This window comes from Canis lupus, chromosome 16 (genome assembly GCF_011100685.1).
Source record: "Canis lupus familiaris isolate Mischka breed German Shepherd chromosome 16, alternate assembly UU_Cfam_GSD_1.0, whole genome shotgun sequence".
NCBI lineage: Eukaryota > Metazoa > Chordata > Mammalia > Carnivora > Canidae > Canis > Canis lupus.
In genome coordinates, this window is record NC_049237.1 from 46,779,070 (window position 1) to 46,800,971 (window position 21,902).

Here is a 21,902-nt window from a genome sequence, read left to right on the forward strand (position 1 = left end):
AGAGGCAGAGACACAGGCAGAGGGAGAAGCAGGCTCCATGCAGGCGCCCGACGTGGGACTCGATCCCTGGTCTCCAGGATCATGCCCTGGGCTGAAGGCGGCGCTAAACCGCTGAGCCACCCGGGCTGCCCCGAGTGTGCTGGTTCTGTTAGCATTCCAGATCAGGCAAGATGCAAAGGACTCCCTCAGGCAGCCCCCTTAAAAGCCAGAATGTTGAAGACACATTCTGTTGTCTTTCCCAAGGGAGAAACCATGCCCTGAGTTTCTCGAAAGAACCAAGCTGGCGTGGGAGATGGGCTGTTGAAGTTGCTGTGAAACTGCTTTTCTTCCCTGTTTCAGTAGGACAGTTCTTCACCTCGAACTTGCCTGCAACTTCTTAATTGGTTTTTGGAATTCTCATAAGGCTCTGTGGGCTGTATATAGTTAAGTTGGTTTCCCTGTGGAGGGAATCTGGTCTGGGGCTTCCTATTCTGCTGTCCTGCTGGTGTCACTAGAAATACCTTTTAATACTCTTTTTTTGATGAGAACTTAGATATCTGTATTAGAAAGTACAGGCCGCCTCTTCTCAGTGTTCTGCTGAGCTCGGTCCCCTTCTGCCGAGGGACTTGTTCCTGCATGTGGAGTTCCCCCAAGAAAGAAACCATTTTCTAATTACCCGTCGCTTATACAAAATGTTTATTACTTTCAACTAAAAGGGCCCTTTCTAGTATCCTGTGGCGCCGAGGCAGAGTAGGGGGTTAGCTGCTGTCTCAGGAGGTGGCGCCGCTGCTGCACACTGTGGGTCTGCATGTGGCCGTGAGAGCCACACGGGGAGACCTGGGCTCCCTTTTCCTGATAACAAGTTGGTTAGGGTCAGCTGTGGAAGGGCTTGAAGAATTGACTTTTGGCTGCTTCGGTCCAGCTGGCCTCTCCCTGCTTGTTGGTTAATCCAGATGTTCCTCACTCACCCCTCCAGCTGGTGGCAGGCAGGGAGAGGCCAAAGCCTGCTGCTCACTGGACCGGGTGGCAGGACAGGGGGACAGGGACCGGCTGTAACGCTTTCCACACCGCTTGCCTTCACCTGTGGACGTCGCCAGTGTCGAGAAGTGAAGCTGATCACCTACCTGAAGGTTTAGGGGAAAATGTTTCCTGTTCTTTCTCTTCTGTTGAGAATGTTTTTTTAAAAATATTTTACTTATTTGAGAGAGCACGCGAGAGTGAGTGCACAAGCAGGGGGAGGAGGACAGAGGGAGAAGCAGGCTCCACGATCAACGTGGGGCTCGACCCCAGGACCGCGGATGACGACCTCAGTCCAACACAGCCGCTTAACCCACTGAGCTACCCAGGCATCCCTAAGCCCGAGAACTATCTTTAGCCGTGCCATCCTAGACACTCAAGATGGTGCACGCCACGTCATGGCTTGCTCATGTGCTAAGCAAATGAAACACACTTTTCAGCCTCCTTCATAGGGTACCGTTTAAGCTTTGTTTTCTCCCTGCTACAGGCAAAATGTAGAATCTAAAACTTGTAAGGAAGCCATCAAAGAGTTTCATTCTGATGTGAAAGAAGAACTCCTCAAAATGGTAAGTTCATTGACATACATTTCTTGGTCTAGATTTGTTTTGCTAATCCTGAGACAGCTTAGGGTTATTTCTGAAAAAATTGCATTTGCTGGTGACGTGGTAAAGAACTCGTGAGAACTGAGTACTCATGTTTCACAGGCTGTTTTTAAACTAAATATGATGTATTGTCAGTAAATAAATATTCATGTGTATTTTCCAAACTTAAAATGCTTTTTTCTTTTGTGCAGCTTAAAGAATTCCAGATGTCAAAAACTCTGAAAAGGAATAACATGAAGGTAAATCACTGGTGTGATTAAGAAGCGTAGTCACATACAACACTGACACCTGCAGAGCTAAGTAACGTCCTGCCTCTGGGCTTTAGGACCCTCGCTTTGTAGAAGAGTTGTTTTTTTTTTCAGTCAGGCTTTTATTTGGTGGGTCTTGTGGTTGTGCACTATGAATGCATGCTGAGGGGTGGGGATCCCACCCAGCCTAAAATGGCTGTCAAGCCCCAAATAACCACTTCCATGGTATTAACTAATAGTTGTTAAGTAACATATATTTATGGCTTTTATGACTGTCAAAGAGTAAAACCTTGTAGAATAAGAACTGTCCCATGTCAAGGGACGGCATGGGAAGACTACGGCGTTAGGGGTGGGGTGAAGGACATTTCTTGCCCTGGTTCCGCTACTTCGATCTTGTACCATCTTCTTGGAAATGCTTCACATATCCCTAGGATATGTGAGGAGAAACAAGCCAGTGAACACCCATCAGTTTATGGGCGACCCAGGTGACCTCCGAGCTGTAAACTTGCATGAATCCAGGCGTGAAGGAGCAGTTCCCCCTCGACATTTATAATAGCAGTGGATTTGCGATGCACACATTGTTGTTTCAGTGATTACAGGCTTTTTCCTTCAGTTTTATTCCTTACTGGTCACCTCTGCGTTACTTACCAGCAAGTGGGAACAGTCTGAATGTCCAGCTGTGGGACGTCTGGTCGTCCCTAAAAGATGATAAATACGGGCTGGCTCAGGGCACTGTCCTCCTCGTGTTTTCCCGGCACACCTACAGAAGCGGCCAAGGCCGTCCTGGGCAGCTCACGGGGGGTGAAGCCCTGGCCCCACTGCCTGCGTTCCCACCGGTCCCGTCCCCGGCTCCCCCCGGCAGCACCCATCGCCCCCCAGCCCCATGCGCTGTGATGCCGGGTCTCTGCCCCTCCGAGCCCAGTTCTGGGGGCTGCGGGGAGTCTGTCTCCCACCGCATCTCTAACACCTGGTTCCGGGGAGCAAGCATCGCGCACAGATTTAAGGAGAGATTTTAACAAATCCTCGTGTCACTTTAGGTTATTTCCGATATTGAGAAGAAGAGGCAGCATCTGCTTGAACTCCAGAATGAACTGCTTCGGTAAGGTGACGCCAGAACCGCCCAGAACTTGCTGGGAAGGATTTAGCCACGGCCCGGCCACTGGCCCCTGGGGTCTGTCATGGGCCCGCATCCCGGCGTCCCTGAGCCTGGCAGCTGGGGAAGGCGCTGCGAGCCGGAGCTGTCGGCCGAGGAGCCCTGAGCGCTGACCTCCCGCCACCTGCTGGTGGCCACGTGCAGAGGCTCTGGGCCAGGCCGCCTTGGGGCCGTGCTAGCGGCGGAGCAGCCTCCAGCACGCCTGCCAACAGGGAGCCTCACGTACCGGCCGGGTGCTGGAGAACCAAGTGCGTAAACACGCCAAGTTCGGCGAGCGCCCTGTAGAGCTCACAGGGTTGTTGCTGTCAGTGTGGTGCTGGCGCAGGCCCTCGCCACGTGCGGGGCTTGGAGAGCGGCCGGGGTGTCCCCCCGGGCTGTCCCCGTGGTCACCTCCCGAGGCCGGCACCTGCCGTGTGAGCTGAGGGCTGCGGGAACGCAGTGGAGAAATAAGGCTCGGCCGTCTGCTTCCAGGAGCTGCAAAAAAAACGGGGCGAGAAAGTGGTCTCGTCAGAGAAGACAGCCTGCAGTTACAGGGCCGAGTTTTAAAGGAGAGAGGGCAGAGGGTAGGACGGGGTGAGGTGGGGGGTCCAGCCCGTGGGCTTCCAGTCCAGTCTGTGGGTTACGATGTCTGTATGATAAGAACCAGACCTTTTTAAAGACCAGCCTCTCCGTTCCTTTTCTAGATAAAATTCTCAAAGTTGAAAAGTATATCTTGAAAAGGCCTAGAAAAAACATGTGGGGCATTGGGATTTTAACTTTCACGTGGGAAACCTCAGGCCTGGGGGAGGGAACTCACCCCCAGTCCCGCCCCTAGGAAGCAGGGAGTCAGGATCTCGTGTCTGCAGACGGGCTGCGAAATCTGCACCCCTGACCACAACCCTCATCAGCTTTTCCACAATGCTGCGTTTGTTCAACAGACACAACTGTTAAAGGACTTTTCTAAAATTATACTGCAGGATACTTGCTTTTGATCTTAAAAAAAAATTGGCAGCCTCTACCCTTCCCCGTCCATAAAATTCAAGATATTCTTTTTTATTTTATAGGTAAGAAACTTAAGACACTGAGACAGAAAGTAGTCTTACCCGTGCATTTTCCACCCAGGCGCTCTGGAAGTTTTTCCTCCGGTTTTACTAGATGTTGGGAACTGGGCAAAGGCCAGGCCCTGCTGTGCTTCCGCTGCTATGCCGGGGGGGCCCACGTCCCCGCCCAAGGGTGGGAGGAGCTGGCCACGTTGCTGTCATGCAGGAGATGCTGGAGATCCCTGGAGTCCCTCTAAATGGCCAACTGGGTTGTAGGATGTGCGAGGCATCTTTCTTCTCAGGGTTTCATTTCTAATTACTCTGTATCATATTTCAGAGTTTTGTCTATATTTAGTTTTTTTTTTCTTTTTTTTAATAGAGACAGAGAGAGGCAGAGACACAGGCAGAGGGAGTAGCAGGCTCCATGCAGGGAGCCACGTGGAACTCGATCCGGGGTCTCCAGGATCACACCCCAGGCCGAAGGTGGCGCTAAACTGCTGAGCCACCGGGGCTGCCCTAGTTTTGTCTATATTTTAAATTGAAATCTAGACCCCATCACACATTCATAATTTCATAACTGAAGGCCTCTTCAAAGCCCTAGCCCCTTCCCTTGCACACTCGGCCTCTTCCCCCAAGGCTGTTACACTTTCCTGGAGGCCTTCATTTAGGGGAAACTCTTGTGTTGCAGGTTAGAACCACAGATGAAGCAACTCCAGATAAAGCATGATGAACTCACGGAGAGAAAATCTTCCCTTAGGGATGCCGCAGGCTTCTTATCTAACCTGAAACAGCTTCATCAAGATTATTCAGCTATTCGAGAGAAAGAACCTCACGTAAAGGAAACGGTAACTGCAATTTTTAAAATTCACTGTGATTGAGAAGGTTCAGGGCATTTGCACGGTGGAGTACTTCCGCGGGAGCTCTGGGGAGAGATGTGGGTGCAGATTCCAGTCTGCCCACACAGCAGCGCTGCGAATCCATCGGCTCAGGCTACTTAAGGCTAGAGGAATAGAGGATGGTCTGGACACGCTGACTTTATGAACATATTTGCGCGTTAAGAGAAACGACTGGGCAAGAGAGGGGTGTCCTCTGTATGCCGCGCTCACACCACTTTGCTTCGTACACTCATCACTGGAAGGCCACACGGCTTTTCTTTTGTTCCACCCTTGCTCATGGTAGCTTTTCTTTTACCTGAAAAAAACCATTCTCCCCTTTACCTGGTAGGTGTAATTTTAGAAGTTGGGACACACAGAAGGGACACAGTAGGGAAAGGTGGGGTTATTTTAATACAACTTGTGGCTTTTGGATTTTTGCTGCAGATGATGCTATTGTTAGGCTAACCAGCTCAGATCAATAGAAATTTAAATTATAGGAAAAAAAACGAATATAACTTAATATGAAATGTAAATACATGTATCTTATCATATTTATATTCTTCCCTATGTTCAATTTTAAGTTTTTTCCACTAGCTTAAAAGCCTTAAGTTTGTCTGTGTATTAGATCTGAAAATAGAAATTAGATCTTCTCAATGAATGCTTTCTGTGACTAGTTTGCCAACTAGTCTAAAGCTTACTTGGGGTTGGGGACTAGAGATGTTCGTGGCCCTGCTGGAGTTTGGACGGGATTCGACTTTGTGGGGTACACTACTCTAATGTGTTCTTTGTGTGCCCGCAGGCCTTCTGTGCTCTCTGGTAGTGTCTTCCTTTCCGGCAGTTGGTATTTGTGTGCATGTCGTCTCTCCTAAACCAGAGATCTTCCACCAAGTGTCAGTGCTCCCCCCTGTCGCCTGCTGTCGCCTGCCTGAGAGCAAGTGGCCCTGCCAGCTGGGCTGCATCAGGCTCTCAGTGTCTCTGACTGGAGTCCAGAGTAGTAACAGGTTATAGTCTAGAAAGAACCGATTATGTGGTGGTAGGAATCTGCTGAAAGCTGCTCTTGTCAATAGTAAGGAAAACACCTTGAAAACATGAAATTACACCCTTATCCTCAGTGTGAGCACACTTGCAGGGGGAGCACAGTCCCTTGTCCTCAGCTATGGTTACAGCATGCAGCTCAGCCTCACGATTTGATTTCTATTTTATGTTGGGTTAGATCCTAATTTTGCCTTTAACCTTCCCCATCGGTTTTTCTGGGTGACGACTTTTTTCCTCTTGAACTTCTGTGGCCTGGTGTTGCCCTTCCCATAGTTCTTCCAGTAAAAGTGCAGCTGCCTTAGAGTTTTCTGGGTTTAAAATAGGCTTGAGGTCAGCGGACTTGCCCAAACTCTGTCTCAATCTGTATGAGGAATGATTTTGTTTTAAATAGTTTAGATGCCGCCGTTCTTGGAACCAACTGGTCTTCTGAGAGGAGACCAGCCTACACTTTCTAGAACAGTTCCCTTATAACCTTGTTACTTCTGCCCTAAGAAAAAGGATTAACCCAATTTTTTTAATGATCCTAATTGAAAAAAAAAAAGTTAATGCAAAGCTCTACTTAACACTGAGCTGTGTAACAAATAAGATTATAGAAGTTTTTTAAACTTGATAATCTAAATATGATTTTCCTTCAACAGTATGATTCATCCAGCCTTCCAGCTCTGTTAGTGACAGCGAGAGCCCTTTTGGGAGCTGAAAACCACCTGCAAAATATCAACCATCGATTAGAGAAGCTCCTTGACCAGAAAGGAGACCCAACTACTAAGCTGTGACTGTATAAAGACTAGTCCCCTGCTATTGCCTGTTGCCTTCAGATACTGTACTTTTGTAAATAAAAATTGAGAAGTTAGCTTAACTTGTCTACTTGTTCAAGCTGGGTTGTCACCAAAATTGATTATTACTTTGTTCATAGTCAATTGATTTGAAGGGACCACATTAGGTGGCAAGTTGGTATAAGTAGCTTTAGGGGCTATAACTATCTTCTCTGGTTATAACTATCTTCTCTGGTTAGTATCTTGAGTAGTAAGTTCTACAGTGTTGACACCTAATCAGACGCTGACACGTAAGAGTTCTAACCTGAACAAGTAGAACGACCCTGAGCTCCCTAAATCTGCATACACCTACACACAGAGCAGTTCCTCCTGAAGAACCCCTGAGGGCTGACATTCTGCACAAATGATAGAGAGACACCCTCCCCCCCCCCCCCCCCCCCCCCGGAGAAAGGTTAAGAGATGGACATAGGGTGGCGATGGGAACCCCACCCCTGAAGTGCCAGCCCACAGCAGGGAGGAACAGCACTGAGGGGCCTGCATGCGGACTCACCAGCCCTGGGGCACAATGGAGGGGGACCCCAAAACCAGAACATCAATTTAAAGGACAGTGAAGGAAGCCCGTTTACTATCCTTCCAATATCTGCCAAGCTATAGGAGAACTGCTGGAACTCTGGGGCTGACGGGCTGATAAGCACCACTGTTTACTTTCCCCCTCTTCCTGGATAGCCTGACTGGAGCAGGGTCCAGGCCCTCTAACCCCTCTTCCAGGGCTGTCCCATTGAGCCCTAAGCCTCCAGACCCTGGCAACTGCAGGGCTGTGTGCAAAGAGAGGACCTCCCAACTAACTGCCAGGCCTGCACCTGCCCCAGCTGTCCCACCAGCACTGCCTCAGCACAATGTGTGTCAGGGCAACTCCAGCATGGTGGGCCGGGACCCCCCAACCTGTGTACATGCCAACTCCAGCCATCTCACTGGGGAGGTACTAGTGTTGAGTATACCAGGACACTGGCCTGTGCCTGCTGGCCCACACCCACTCCAGCCAGACTACCAGATTAAACCTGGCCCAGGCTAGCCCCAGCTGTCCCCCCCCCAAGGACCAGAAGTTATATATGTTGGTGTGTGTGTGTGTGTGTGTATATATATATATATAAAACTTGTGATAACCAAAACCTTAAAATAGACAAAGTAAAAGGAACCCAAACGCCAAAGAAAACCATCAAACCACAAGAGAAATACAGAGAACCGAAACAGCCAGGAAATGATTAACAAAATGGCAGTAAGTACATCCTACTGATACGCTCCAATCATAAGACCGTGTAGCTAAACAAATTTTAAAAACAACCTATCTGCTGCCTAAATGAAACACTTTGGGCCTAAACACAATGAAAGTAAAGGAATGGAGAAAGATATTCCCTGCAAATGGAATGGGAAAAAAAGCTGGCGGAGCAATACTTAGACAAAACAGACTTTGAGACAAAGACTGTAACAAAAGGCAGAGAAGGGCGTCACATGATGATCAAGAGTCAATACAATGAGAGGATATGACATTTGTAAACATAGCACTATGTTGAGTACATATCAACAACAATACACTTGCAATATGGGACTTTAATACCCCCACTAAATCAGTGTCGTGCAGACAGAAAATAAGGAAACACTGCCCTTAAACGACACCTTAAACCAGATGAACATAACATACACAGAACATTTCATCCCAGAACCAGAGAATACACATTCATTTCAAGTGCAGGTGGAGTATTCTCTAAGAAAGGTCACATCTCAAATTCAGGCAAAATAAAATCTAATATATTAAGCATCTTCTCTGATTACAAAAGTATAAAACTAGAAATCAATTACAAGAAGAAAACTGGAAAAAATACAAATGTGGGGAATAAGCAACATGATACTGACCAACCAATGGATCAATGAAGAAATCAAAGAGGAAACTGAAAAATACCATGGGATGATGAAAATAGAACAACCTTCCAGGGGCAGCCCGGGTGGCCCAGCGGTTTAGCGCCGCCTTCAGCTCAGGGCATGATCCTGGGGTCCCAGGATCGAGTCCCACATCGGGCTCCCTGCATGGAGCCTGCTTCCCCCTCTGCCTGTGTCTCTGCCTCTTTCTCTGTGTCTCTCATGAATGAATAAAAAATCTTAAAGAAAAAAAAAAACTTTCCAGAATCTATGAGACACATCAATGGCAGTTCTACAAGGGAAGTTCCTAGTGATACAGGCTTATACCAAGAAGCAAGGAACCTCCCAAGTAAACAATCTTACTTTATACTTGAACTACAAAAAAGAAGACCAAACAAAGCCCAAAGTTAGCAGAAGGAAGGAAATAATAAAGATCAGAGGGGGAAAAATGGAGAATAAAAAAAGCATAGGAAAGATCAGTGAAACTAAAAGCTGCTTCTTTGAAAAGATGAAATTGATATATCTCTAGCTAGACTCAGTTAAGAAAAAGGGCACAAATGAATAAAATTAGAAAATGGTTGACACCACAGAAACACAAAAAATCATGAGATTACTATGAACAGTTATACACTGACAAACAGGACAATGTAGAAGAAATTGATAAACTCCTAATACACAGCCTTCTAAGAATCACTGAGAAATAGAAAATCTGAATAAACCAATTACAAGTAATAAAACAGAATCAGTAATTTAACAACCACCAAAAAACGAAAGCCCAAGACCAGGTGGTTGCACAGGTAAATTCTACCAAACATTTAAAGAAGAGGTAGTACCTATTCTTCTCAAGTTATTACAAAAAATTGAAGAAGAAATGCTTCCAAATTCATTTTACAAAGGCCAGCATAACTGATAACCAAAACCAGATAAAGACATTACAGAAAAATTACAGGCTCGTTAAGAGCAAATGAGCCCGGAGTCTGGCTCCGTGTTGGGCGTGCAGCCTGCTTAAGATTCTCTCCCCCTCTGCCCTTACACCACCCCACCCACAAGAAAATGTATTTTTAGAGGACTAGTCTCTTTAGGCAAGAGCAATAAAAGCTGAAATAAATGGAATCATACCAAACTCAAAAGCTTCTGCACAGCAAAGGAAACAAAATGAAAAGGCAACCTACTGAAAGGGAGAAAATATCTGTAAATCATTCATACATTCAAGGGGGAGCTAATATCCAAATTATATAAAGAACTACACAATATAATTCTTTTCAATGAGCAGGGAACTTGAATGGACATTTTTCCAAAGAAGATAAACATATAGACGATAGACCTGTGAAAAGATGGATCAATACCATTAGTCACCAGGGAAATGCAAGTCAAAACCACAATGAGTGTCACCTCACATGCATCAGACTGCTAGTATCCAAAAGATAAGCAATAACAAGTGTTGGTGAGGATGCAGGAAAAAGGGAACCCTTGTGCACTGTTGGGAATGGAAGTTGCTGCAGCCACTGTGGAAAAACAGAATGGAGGTGCCTCAGAAACTTAAAATAGAAGGGCAGGTGGGTAGTGTGACTGGGTGATGGGCACTGAGGGGGGCACTGGATGGGATGAGCACCAGGTGTTATACTGTAATGTTGGCAAATCGAACTCCAATAAAAAATATACAAAAAGTAAAAACAACAAAAATAATATTTTAAAGGGGAAAAAAAAAGAAAAAATAGAACTACTCTATGATCCAGGAATTCCACTTCTGGGTATGTACCTGAAGAAAATGAAAACGCTAATTCAAAGGAATGTAAGCATTGTTGTTTATTGAAGCAGCTAAGATATGGAAGCAACCCAAGTGTCCAGTGACAGACGAATAAAGAAAATGTGTACACAGACACACCCAGGAATATTACTCAGCCGTACAAAAGAATAACAACTTGATATTTGTAACAACACGGATGGACCTAGAGGATATTGTGCTGAGAGAAGTCAAAAAAGTCCATGACTTCACTTGCATGTGGAATCTCAAAAACCAAACACAACATTTGAAACTAATGTTGGCTACGAATTGATATTTAAAAAAAATGAAAAAATAAAATAACCCAACAGAAATAGACTCCTAGATACAAGAAATTGTTGGTTACAGAGGGAAGAGGGGCTGTGGGGGGGGGGCAGTGAAATAGGTGAAAATGATTAAGACATACAAACTTCTGGTTATAAAATAAGTCATGAGGATGTAATATACAGCACAGGAAATAGTAATACTGTACTAACATGGTGCAGTGACAGATGGTAACCAGACTTACCATGGGGGTCACTTTGTAAAGTATAAAGATTTCGACTCACCAGGATATACACCTGAATAGGATACAGTATGTCAGTTACACTTCAATTAAAAAATGTTTAGTAAGGTAAGAGTTTTAGCCTCTAAATAGACATTACAAAATTAAGCTGATATGAACATAGACCAACTCTGGTCAATCAGTAAGATTTCTAAGCTAACCTTCAATAAAATGGGCTTAGTTCTGTAAAAAACAAGGATTGAGAAGCAAAGTGCTATAACTTAATACATTTAGGTTGTTAAACCGTTTTCAGGCCAGATCACAGCCGGTTACGTGAGAGTCCACAGTTAACGAGCTACTCTTGTAATACCTGCATGATCAGTTCATCAGGAATTTCATCCACTCCCCCAGAGTAGCTGAGAAGAACATTCTCGGCAGCTTCGGCTAGTTCAGCATCTTCAGTAGCTTCCACAAAGTCAGTCTCATCAATGCTGTCATCCCAGGCAGCGTCGGAAGCGGCTCCTGACGACACACCTGACGGTAGCTTAGGATTCTGGGTTTCACTGTTCATCGTTCCAGCTACTGTGAACTCTTCTTCCTTTAGTTGGAAGGGGAAAGGAGGGGAGAGGGCGATGGGGAAAAAACACAGGTTAGTAAGGAGAAGATGTGATGCTTTCACTCCATAGTCTATGTTAAATGAGGGTATTAAGTAGAAGACTGGTTCCTGAACAGACACCAAAATCAATGTGCTGGATGATACTGTCTCCACTACAGCCGCCACGGGAAGGAGTTCCTTAACTCAAATGTGGTTGCCACCGTAGCTCAGACACTTGAAACTAAATCTGCAAATGCCACCCTTGCCGGTGGCTCGTCCTTTTCAATATACACAGATGAGGCTAGAGAAATGGCAGACTGAATTTTTTAAAAAGTAGATAGTCCAGCTGCGGGCAAGCTGGAAAATATATCTGCTACCTTAAAAAGACTGATTTTCCTATTTATGAAGTATTTTAAGAATTAACATAAATTTTAAAAACTTATAAACGGTTGAGACAAATGTCAGGATAGGAGTGTGGCTCTGTATTATTAGCTAACAGTATTGCATCAACATTAAATTTCCTGAATTTAAAAATGTTACTGTACTCTTTTGGAAATATCCTGATTCTCTAGCTACATGCTTAACTGTGGAGAGGTGCAGGGTTCTGATGGCTGTAGATCCCTCTCAAGAGATACGTTAGGGACCGAATATGTTACCCCAAATTCCTAGGCTGAGATCCTAACCCCCAAGGTCATGGTAATAGGAGGGAGGCCTTTGGGAGGTGATTAGGTCTTGAGGGTCCCAGCCATCCTGACTGGGATCAGTAACCTTACAAACTGGACCCCAGAGAGCTCTGCGGGAAGACAGCTATGACGCAGAGCCCACCAGACACCGAATCTGCCAGGGTCTTGAGCTCAGACTTCCAGCCTCCAGAACCGTGAGAGACACTTCCGTGGTTTATAAGCCATCCAGTGTGGGGAACTCTGTTAGAGCAGCCTGAATGGATGGAGACCAAAAATCATCAATGGTAAAAGCGTGCACACGCACAGCTGCGGGAGGAAACAAATGTGCCGAGTGGTAATGATGGCAAATTTCGGGGAGAGGAGAGCTCACTGTCCTTGGGCAACATTTTTATATGGAAAAGGAAAATTAATAGAAATGTTTTTAAAAAAACTCAGATGATTAATGGTACAGAAACACAGGGACCTAACACTGATTGGGAATTCATTTTAAAATACTAAAAGCGAAAAAGCCAGAGGAAGCAGAAATGACAAAATATCAACTGTTACAACAAAGTGATGGGTACATAGGTATTCATTATACTGTCCCATCTTTTACTAATTTCCTGTTTTAGAAAATTAAAAAAGGTTCTATCCAAGTGGTAGTAATACTATGGACCACAAAATACTCTCAACTTGGCATTTTTGAGGTATTACTGGAGAAGCAGAAAAAATAACTAAAAAATCCACTGAAACCATAAACATGCATCACAATGATACTACCAACAAACACGGATCAGTACACCTCCCCCTGAAACACTCTTCGGTACACGCTCGCATTTAGGGGTGTGCGGTGGTGGCCGTGTCGTGTCAGCACACATGGGGAGTGTGCACCCACATGCCGCCACTGCTGTGCAAGAAACTGTATGAACACCCGTGTAACCACTCCCAGACGGGTAACAAGTTACTCATTTTTGCTTTACAAAGTGTACCAAAATACTCTTCTTTGTGGTTCTTTCAACAACTATCCGTAAGAAGAATTTCTAGAGGTAGAATTATGTCAAAGGGTGTATACGGGGGATCCCTGGGTGGCTTAGCAGTTTAGCGCCTGCCTTTGGCCCAGGGTGTGATGCTGGAGTCCCAGGATCGAATCCCACACCGGGCTCCCTGCATGGAGCCTGCTTCTCCCTCTGCCTGTGTCTCTGCCCCCCCACCCCATGAATAAATAAATAAAATCTTAAAAAAAAACAAAAAACGGGTGTATGCATTCTAATTTTTGGTAGATAGTCCCACATTGCCACCTTAACACTGTCCTTTTTTTTTTTTTTTTAACACTGTCCTTTTAGAGACTTTCATTTACCCAAATCACATTCGCTGAGGAAAAAAATTAGGAAATACATGAAAAGCCAAAGAGGATAAACTCGTCTTCCCCTAGAATTTGACCAGTCAGGGACAACTGATGTGAGTGTTTTGGTGCGAATCTTCCAGGATTTCTGTTTATATGTGCTCGTGTGTGTATTTTTAAAGTATATATTCTACTTTATAGGCTTTTTTTCCTACTTCGACTATCACAAATGTTTTCACCAGTACATATCACCAACTGGTATCCATAAAAATGACAGGAATTAGGCTTCACAATTTAAGAGAGCACCTCTTTATGTTTTTGTCAATGTTGTTGATCTTTACCACCCTTCAGTTTTTACCACCCTGTTCAGCCAAGTGGTCTTTTAGCTGTTTTAGTTTACATTTCTTAACATATTGAGGCAGCTGAGCTGCTTTCAGATTTACTATTTGTAACCGACCCTCTGGACACATCTAGATACTACTCGAGCTCATTGATGCTGTCAGACTGAGAAACTCAAACCCACGCTTACCTCTTTGAACAGGAACAGGAGACAGACTTCGGCAGGTAAAGGAAAACCTAAACAAGAGAAACGGTTTTACTGTTTTATGTAGATACCCAGTTTTCACAGTGTACATGTAAAAATTAATAACTCACAGTCCGATTTGAAGTTTTCTGCTTTACATACGGGGTCGTGACATTTTTGATACCAAACTTCATTTTTCAGATCAACCAAAATCCTTTACATTGAAAAAAAAAAGGAAAAAGTTATTACTTAGTATCTAGACTGGATGGAAAACAAAATTTCTCTACATGCTGCTTATCAGAGATGTGCCTAAGACTTCAAGATGGAGATAAGATAAAAAGTAAAAGGATGGAAATAAATATACACCAATGGAGGATCCCTGGGTGGCTCAGCGGTTTAGTGCCTGCCTTCGGCACAGGGTGTGATCCTAGGATCGAGTCCTGCATCAGGCTCTCTGCATGGAGCCTGCTTCTCCCTCTGTCTGTGTCTCTGCCTGTCTCTCTGTGTTTCTCATGAATAAATAAAATCTTTAAAAAATATATATATACGCCAATGAAAAGAAAACCGTAGTTGTTAAAATAGCACACGAAATGGACTTTTGGGCAAAAAAATACACACTGACTAATGTTCCTCACGAGAAGACCTACTGCCTGACCCGTACCCACCAAATAAAACAGCTTCAAAATGTGTAAGCAAAACTGACAGGACTCCCAAGGATAAACCACTCATCTACAATAAATCAAGATTTTAAAAAACATTATTTTAGTAATTGACAAAAATAATCAAAAAATTCAGTTAAGGGTACATAAAATCTGAATGACAAAAAAGCAGTTTTTAATAAAATTAAAAGCAATTTACAAGTTTGATATAATAGGCATATTTGAACACTGCCTCAGTTCATTAGAAGCAGTTCTTTACAATCACATACAAAACAATTATAAAAACTGACTATGCTAGGTACCATGTCAATCTTATTAAATTTAAAAATATTTACACATCTCTGACCAAAAGGCAAATTATTTAGAAATAAGTAACAGAGGGGCACCTGTGGTTCAGTTGGTTAAGCATCTGACTCTTGGTATAGAATTGGGTCATGACCTCAGGGTTGTGGGATTGAGCCCATCAGGCTCCACGCTCAGTGTGGAATCTGCTTGTCCTTCTCTCTCTGCTCCTCCCCCTACTTGTGTACTCACTCTCTCAAATAAGTAAAATCTTAAAAAGAGTAACAGAAAATTAGCTAATAGAAACCCATAACTTGGAAATGAAAAACATTTCTAAATAACCAACTACTCAAAGAAAAATCATGATGGAAATCAGAAAATGTTTGGAATTGAAAATATATATTAAAATGTAAAATAGAACTAACGCAATCTTTGTAGAGAAATTTAGAATCCTAAAGGCTTATTTACAAAAAACAAAACAAAACAAAAAGGCTAAAGACCAGTAAGTAACTAACTTGGGAAATGAACAATAGAATAAGCCCTAATAAAATAAAAGGCAGGAAGTAATAAAAACAAAAATTCAAAAGAATCAACAAGGCCCAAATGTGAAAACTAACACAATTCTGGCAAGATTGATCAAAAAATAAGGTAAAGACACAAATGTTATTAGAAATTAAGTGCAGACGTAACTACAAATACAGAATATACTAAAAACTTAGGAATATCAGGAATAATTTCTGCCAGTAACATTAAAAATTTTGGTAAAGGGACACCTGGGCGGCTCAGTGGTTGAGCATCTGCCTTTAGCTCAGGGAGTGATCCTGGGATTGAGTCCCACATCAAGCTCCCTGCATGGAGCCTGCTTCTCCCTCTGCCTGTGTCTCTCATGAATAAATAAATAAAATTTTTAAAAATTTTGGTAAAACAAAATACAGTAAAAAGATACCAAACTAAGCAAATCTAAAAAGTGACAGAGAATCTGAGCAATCCTAATAAACACCCCAATGCTGCAGTTCCCCAGCTGTACACCGGACTGTCCCCAGGCCAGGAAGAGAATTCACGTCTTTCTCGGGAAACACAGTGATCCTTAGCATCTGTGCCTTTTGATTCCTTGAATCTTTAAAAGTATTAGTAAACCCTGACCCTAGGTAAGATCTCTGTCTCGTGGGAGTATGGTTTGACGATCCAGTCCTCATGTTCACTAGTAATCAGGTAAATTCAGACGAAAACCACAATATCATTTTATACCAGCAGATTGGCCAAACAAATGTTTTTATTTAATTTTTTTTTATTTTTTAAAGATTTCACTTATTTATTCACGAGAGACACAGTAAGAGAGGCAGAGACATAGGCAGAGGGAGGCGAAGCAAGAAGCAGGCTCCATGCAAGGAGCCTGATGCAGGAATCCGGGATCACGCCCTGAGCCAAAGGCAGGTGCTCAACCACTGAGCCCTGTATGGTTATTTCATAGTTAAGAAAAAGAAGAGGTTATGGATTCAAAATATAAGCTGGTGGTCCTTCAGAAAGAAGTTATGCCGCAACCTGAGAATCTCAAAAGTTAACAGAGGATCATCTTATGATAATGACTTGCAGAGGATAACAGACTAGAAAGATATACCAAGGTCATAACATAGTTATCACTGGTTCTGGGCCTGTGGGTGATCTTTTCCTTCTATGTGACAGCTTTTAGGTATTGAGCATATATCTTATTTTTAAACTGAGCTAACCTACATACAGAAGGACAGCACTGAATGGTGCTACCCAACATGTTTCCAGCTTTGTAACGAAGCTTCCTGATCTTCTCTCATGTCTGGCACACATGTATACACCTGATACACAGAAGTCTCAGCTTCGATACTAAATATAAAACATGGCAAAATTACCCATATCAAAACTGATAACTACTGGGTTTTTGTCTTTTCCCTATTCTAAGCATACCCTTGTCTAAAATTCTATTTCCTCCTTCACTTCCTCTCCTTTCACCCGGGGGATTTTATTTTTTTATTTTTTTTTGAAAGGTTTTATGTATTTATTCATGAGAGACATACAGAGTGAGGCAGAGACATGGGCAGAGGGAGAAGCAGGCTCCCTGCAGGAAGCCTGATGGGGGACTGGATCCCAGGACCCCAGGATCACAACCTGAGCGGAAGGCGGGCACTAAATCGCTGAGCCACCCAGGCGTCCCTCCCGGGGGATTTTAAGGAAAACTCTGAAAACAGGACCTGCATATACAGCAAACATTCAATATCATTCTTTGTCCTGAACATGTTAACCTTCACTCCAACTCTTGGCACTGAATAATTTCCTTTTCACCCACGTTTGCTCATTTTCAACTTATACTCATTAGATGTTGAGGACTAACAGCAGCAGATGAGGGAGACACTTCGTTTCTTTGCTCACCTGTCTGTCTCTAATCTCTTCCTAGGCCTGCTCATGTCTACCTTTCTCTTCTCGAGATTATACTATGGGATTATTTTACCAAATAAAGTACAAGTAAAGGTGATAATTAAGATAGTCAAATTCAATACTGTAAAACATAAATATGGTATTTGATATAACTGAATTTATTATAAAAACAAAATCATATTCTCAACTATAAAAATTATAAACATTTAAGGTAATATTGATTAAATACATAGAGCTTGTTAGTAAAAATACTACTTACATGATATTATTGCTCTTGTGGGCTCTTCCAATGTTTTCGCACCAGCGGTATTTACAGATATCATAGACCAGTAATTCTTCTGGGAAAAAGTAGCTCCAACGCCGAATTCCTAAAATGCAAATAATGTTTCTGAAGGTATTAAAACTCTGCCATGGGGATCCCTGGGTGGCTCAGTGGTTTAGCGCCTGCCTTTGGGCCAGTGTGTGGTCCTGGAGTCCCAGGATCGAGTCCCGCGTCGGGCTCCTGGCATGGAGCCTGCTTCTCCCTCTGCCTGTGTCTCTGACCCTCTCCCCCACCCCCGTGTCTATTATGAATGTATAAAAAAAATCTTAAAAAAAACTGTCATATTGCAGTGAATAAAGAATAGGATTATCTTTACCTCCTTGAATGCCATTCTTATTCACCAAAGAAAGAACAAATCGATCAACCTCAGGGTAGGGTGAACAATGGAAACCTTCAATGTTTTCTGCTGCAACAGAGAGAAAAATTAATAATTACAGTGGCTAAAAGTTGAAGAGGTAAAATTTAAGCTGTTCTTTAGTACTATTATGGGTTTTGGAGTTCCTGCAGCGCTTTGGTTCCCATGGCTTTTAGGAAGCCTTGGGTTCTTGCTGGCCCTACAAATAAGCATGGAAAATTCAAACCTCTCAATTCAGTCAAATGTTAACTAATTTTCATAAGAAGCACCTATAATCATTTCAACTGCTTTCTTCACATTGATGAAGAGAAAAGCAACCCCTTACACCCAGGAGCTGGCCTCCTACTATCAGCTACGCATTGGTGTGCTCACGAGCAGGCTGAGCACTCACACCTGGTGCTTTTTTGCCAATCATAAATTATTTCACAGAATTTCAACATCAGATAAAGACCACTCTATGGCCAGGATGGCTCCTGACAAAAACAAGACCATTTTGTAATAATGTCTGAACACACACACACACACATACACACACACACATTTTCCAAATTGCAAAAATGACCAATACCTCCCATCTTATCTCATATGAGTAACTGCTGCTTCTTTATCAATTATAGCTTTAGACTCACTGTAGTCCACCTTCCTTCTAGATACAATTTATGAAGATGCTCAATCATAGAATTGTTTCTGACAGACCCAATTCAAAACAAATCCATGCCTACTTGGACACTTCTTGAAAGCACCTAACTCAAGCCTGCATCCTATAGTAAAGCTTTTCTAATACCCTTTCACTGAGATGCCCCCCAGTTCCCCAAGGTAGGAATTCTCCACACTGCAGTTAGTACCAAACTCCACTAGTTCACAACACATGTGTTCTCCCATGATCTTTAGCTGTAGGACTCTGACAATTCGGTTATATTTTATATTTAAGACTCTACTAATTTACAATAATTTACTTAAGATATTTAATTTTTTAAAACAAAATTATCTACTTTTCTTAAAATAACTCTTATATTTCTAAGAGTAATGCACATAATTGAAGAAACTTTGGAAAATATATTGAAGTAGAGAGGAGAGAAATGAACTCCAAATCAATGTCGAGAAATAACTGTTGAACAACTAGAAGAAAATAAGCTTAAGAAAATGTTATCCACATTTTTAATGGACCTGTGATCACACCTCCCAAATAATTTTAGAGTCCACTTTTTATCTTAACATTATAAGCGGACATTTTCAATTTTATAGTGGCTCTGTAAATTTAAATTAAATGTCTACAGAGTATGTTATAATATGTAACCAATCCTCTACTGTTGTACATTTAGATTGTTTCCAGTGTTTTGCTATTATAAATAATGATAACCTAAAAAATGTGTATAAAAATATTTACTGGAGTGTTAATGTATGGGATCTTAGAAAAAGCCTATAAGCTTTTCAATATAAGACTGAAGAACATACATGTTTCATGAAAAAACTATGCAGCCATTAAAAAAATGAGGGAATACATGGAAAGCTCCTCTGGGTTCAGTGGAAACAAACAGTGTCTGCCCATCTTTGATTGTGGACCGAGGGGAAGAGAACCTTTAGTATTCTCTTTTAAAATGGGGGTTTCTTTCTACAAACAATCTACTCTATTTTCTTGTGGGTTCTTTTTCCCCCCAAATCACCATATAATGAAAATTAGTGAATACACTTTAAAAAGCATCTTTTATTTACACGGTTTCCATTTTGGATAGAAACTAAGTTGTTTTAAAGGATCAGTAGAGGGATCCCTGGGTGGCGCAGCGGTTTGGCGCCTGCCTTTGGCCCAGGGCGCGATCCTGGAGACCTGGGATCGAATCCCACATCGGGCTCCCGGTGCATGGAGCCTGCTTCTCCCTCTGCCTGTGTCTCTGCCTCTCTCTCTCTCTCTCTGTGACTATCATAAATAAATAAAAATTAAAAAAAAAAAAAAAAAAAGGATCAGTAGATATGAATCCTGAAAATTTAAGATTTTTAAAGGCGAAATAGACTTATATCCTTAAATATTCACAGGAAATTGTTTTATTAAAATTACCTTTGGTGCTGGTACTAAAATGTTCAACTCGTTTTTGTTTACTCTGAAATGTGTCGCATGTCAGAATTCGTAAAGTATCTGAGAATCTGAAGAAAATATGTGAAAGAAAACAAAGTAACATTATGTAAGAATCAAAGATATATTGCTACAGAAAGGAAACTGAATTTCAAATAGTCCCACATTAAAATCCAGCTAATTGTTCTGGATAATTAAGTCACATTTGCCTATAAAATCCAATCCTAATCATAGTCTGGTGATCATTTAAAATACTTTCTTCAACTGCAGTGTGAATCAGAGGACTCTGGGACCACTGAAGCCACAAAATGAAGTATATAATTCTATGCTTCAAACGTACAGAGCCTTTGAAATTTTTATTACAATGATTTGAAAAATGTGAATAAGAGGAGGGTAAAAAGAAGGAAGGAGAGATGAGAGCAAGGGAAAAATGAGTTAAAATTAGCTGAAGACATATTCATAACCATAAAAACTTTAACCTTCGTTTCAGGAAGAACTACACGTGATACTTACTCGGACACACAAAAGAAACTTAAGGAAACCCTATTCAGTAGAATTCTCCATTTCTGTGGAATTAATACTGAAACCACAAAGGAAATGGATTTTGGTAATAAGAGGTTGATTTCAGGCCATGGTGCTTTTCCCACACAAGACAACGTAAGATCCCATTCTTGTGGCAACAACAGTGAGCAGCAACTGTCATACAATTTTCACACCACTCCCACAGCGCTTCCAGAATCGCAGACACTGCTACCACTAACAACTAACATTTAATGAGCAGATACTATGTGCCAGGCATGGTTGAGTAATTTTATGCGTACAGATTTACCTCACTTAATCCTCACAACTCCCTAAGATAGGAGTTAATACATTTCCATTTTAAAGGAAAGGAAAGTAAGACTGATGTTACTTCTGAAAAATGTTATGTAAGAACTCAGTCCAGAAATATATGAAGAGAAACAACTTATCTTCCCACCCTCCTGGGGAACTGCTGTCAAGTGGACATCTGGACACAAATTCCCCTCCAAGCAAAGTATTTTAAATGTTTTGTTAAAATGTATTTATTTGGAGGTACTCCTGGGTAGCTCAGTGGTTGAGCGTCTGCCTTTGGTTCAGTGTAATCCCGGGGTCCTGGGATCAAGTCCTGCATCGGGCTCCCCGCAGAGAGCCAGCTTATCCCTCTGCCTGTGTTTCTGCCTCTCATGAATAAATAAATAAAATCTAAAAAAAAAAAAAAAAAAAAAAAAAAAGGATTTCTAAGGGATTTCTCCTGACAACTATATCTAAGGAAGGCAAAGTAGAGCAAGTTAATTTAGCATGGCAATTTAGTCTGAAGGATAAACACATGGCTTGTTTGAACCAACAAAAAACGCTGCCCAGAATACAGGGAAATGAAAGTAAACAGTTCTGTTGAAAGCTGTCTTTCACACTTTTTGAAAATGACCAAAAAAAAAAAAAAAAAAAAAGAAAATGACCAAAATGTGGCAACTTAAGTGTTCAACAACAAAACTGACAATAAATTACAGAATTTATCAGTATAATGGAAAACTATATAGGCATTAAAAGTTTTAACTACAACTAACTGTTGCAGATTATCACCTTGGCAGATATTCATGATATAATGTTGAGTGGATACAACAACTAACATAATCATATAACAATGATCTCACAAAATATTCTTTGAATGAAGGGGTATGTAAATTATATGTATGAATGTGCATATACGAAAAGTAGGTATTAATTGTAACTCTATTTCCAAACGGAATACAAGTCATTTGAGTTTTCTTTCTTATAAAAAAACAGTTA

General features: G+C 42.2%; 2 protein-coding genes and 1 long non-coding RNA gene across 9 annotated transcripts in view; 1 reads left to right on the plus strand and 2 right to left on the minus strand.

Moving 5' to 3' along the window:
* Window positions 1-6,784, plus strand: part of CENPU (centromere protein U) — a 36,715-nt gene extending 29,931 nt beyond the window's left edge. Inside the window, exons 9-13 of the mRNA XM_038560411.1 lie at window positions 1,484-1,562; window positions 1,790-1,837; window positions 2,884-2,945; window positions 4,707-4,863; window positions 6,567-6,784. Coding sequence (XP_038416339.1) covers window positions 1,484-1,562; window positions 1,790-1,837; window positions 2,884-2,945; window positions 4,707-4,863; window positions 6,567-6,701 — 481 coding nt within the window. The 3' untranslated portion in view covers window positions 6,702-6,784. The remainder of the gene's footprint in view (window positions 1-1,483; window positions 1,563-1,789; window positions 1,838-2,883; window positions 2,946-4,706; window positions 4,864-6,566) is intronic.
* LOC111090344 lies at window positions 2,086-7,091 on the minus strand. Its single transcript, XR_005371636.1, has 2 exons — window positions 4,082-7,091; window positions 2,086-3,473 (listed from the first exon to the last, which is right to left on the minus strand). It is a non-coding gene; the product is annotated as an uncharacterized LOC111090344 (long non-coding RNA).
* Window positions 7,092-10,396: 3,305 nt separating this feature from the next.
* PRIMPOL (primase and DNA directed polymerase) overlaps window positions 10,397-21,902 on the minus strand; it is a 58,937-nt gene continuing 47,431 nt past the window's right edge. For 5 of the 7 annotated variants that reach the window (XM_038560417.1, XM_038560413.1, XM_038560414.1 and 2 more), the window contains 6 exons: window positions 20,082-20,167; window positions 17,990-18,079; window positions 17,611-17,719; window positions 14,136-14,218; window positions 14,011-14,057; window positions 10,397-11,480 (listed from right to left, as the gene is read on the minus strand). In XM_038560417.1, the coding sequence (XP_038416345.1) occupies window positions 11,238-11,480; window positions 14,011-14,057; window positions 14,136-14,218; window positions 17,611-17,719; window positions 17,990-18,079; window positions 20,082-20,167 (658 nt within the window). In that variant the 3' untranslated portion in view covers window positions 10,397-11,237. The remainder of the gene's footprint in view (window positions 11,481-14,010; window positions 14,058-14,135; window positions 14,219-17,610; window positions 17,720-17,989; window positions 18,080-20,081; window positions 20,168-21,902) is intronic. The other 2 variants (XM_038560418.1, XM_038560419.1) reach the window with 2 other exon arrangements.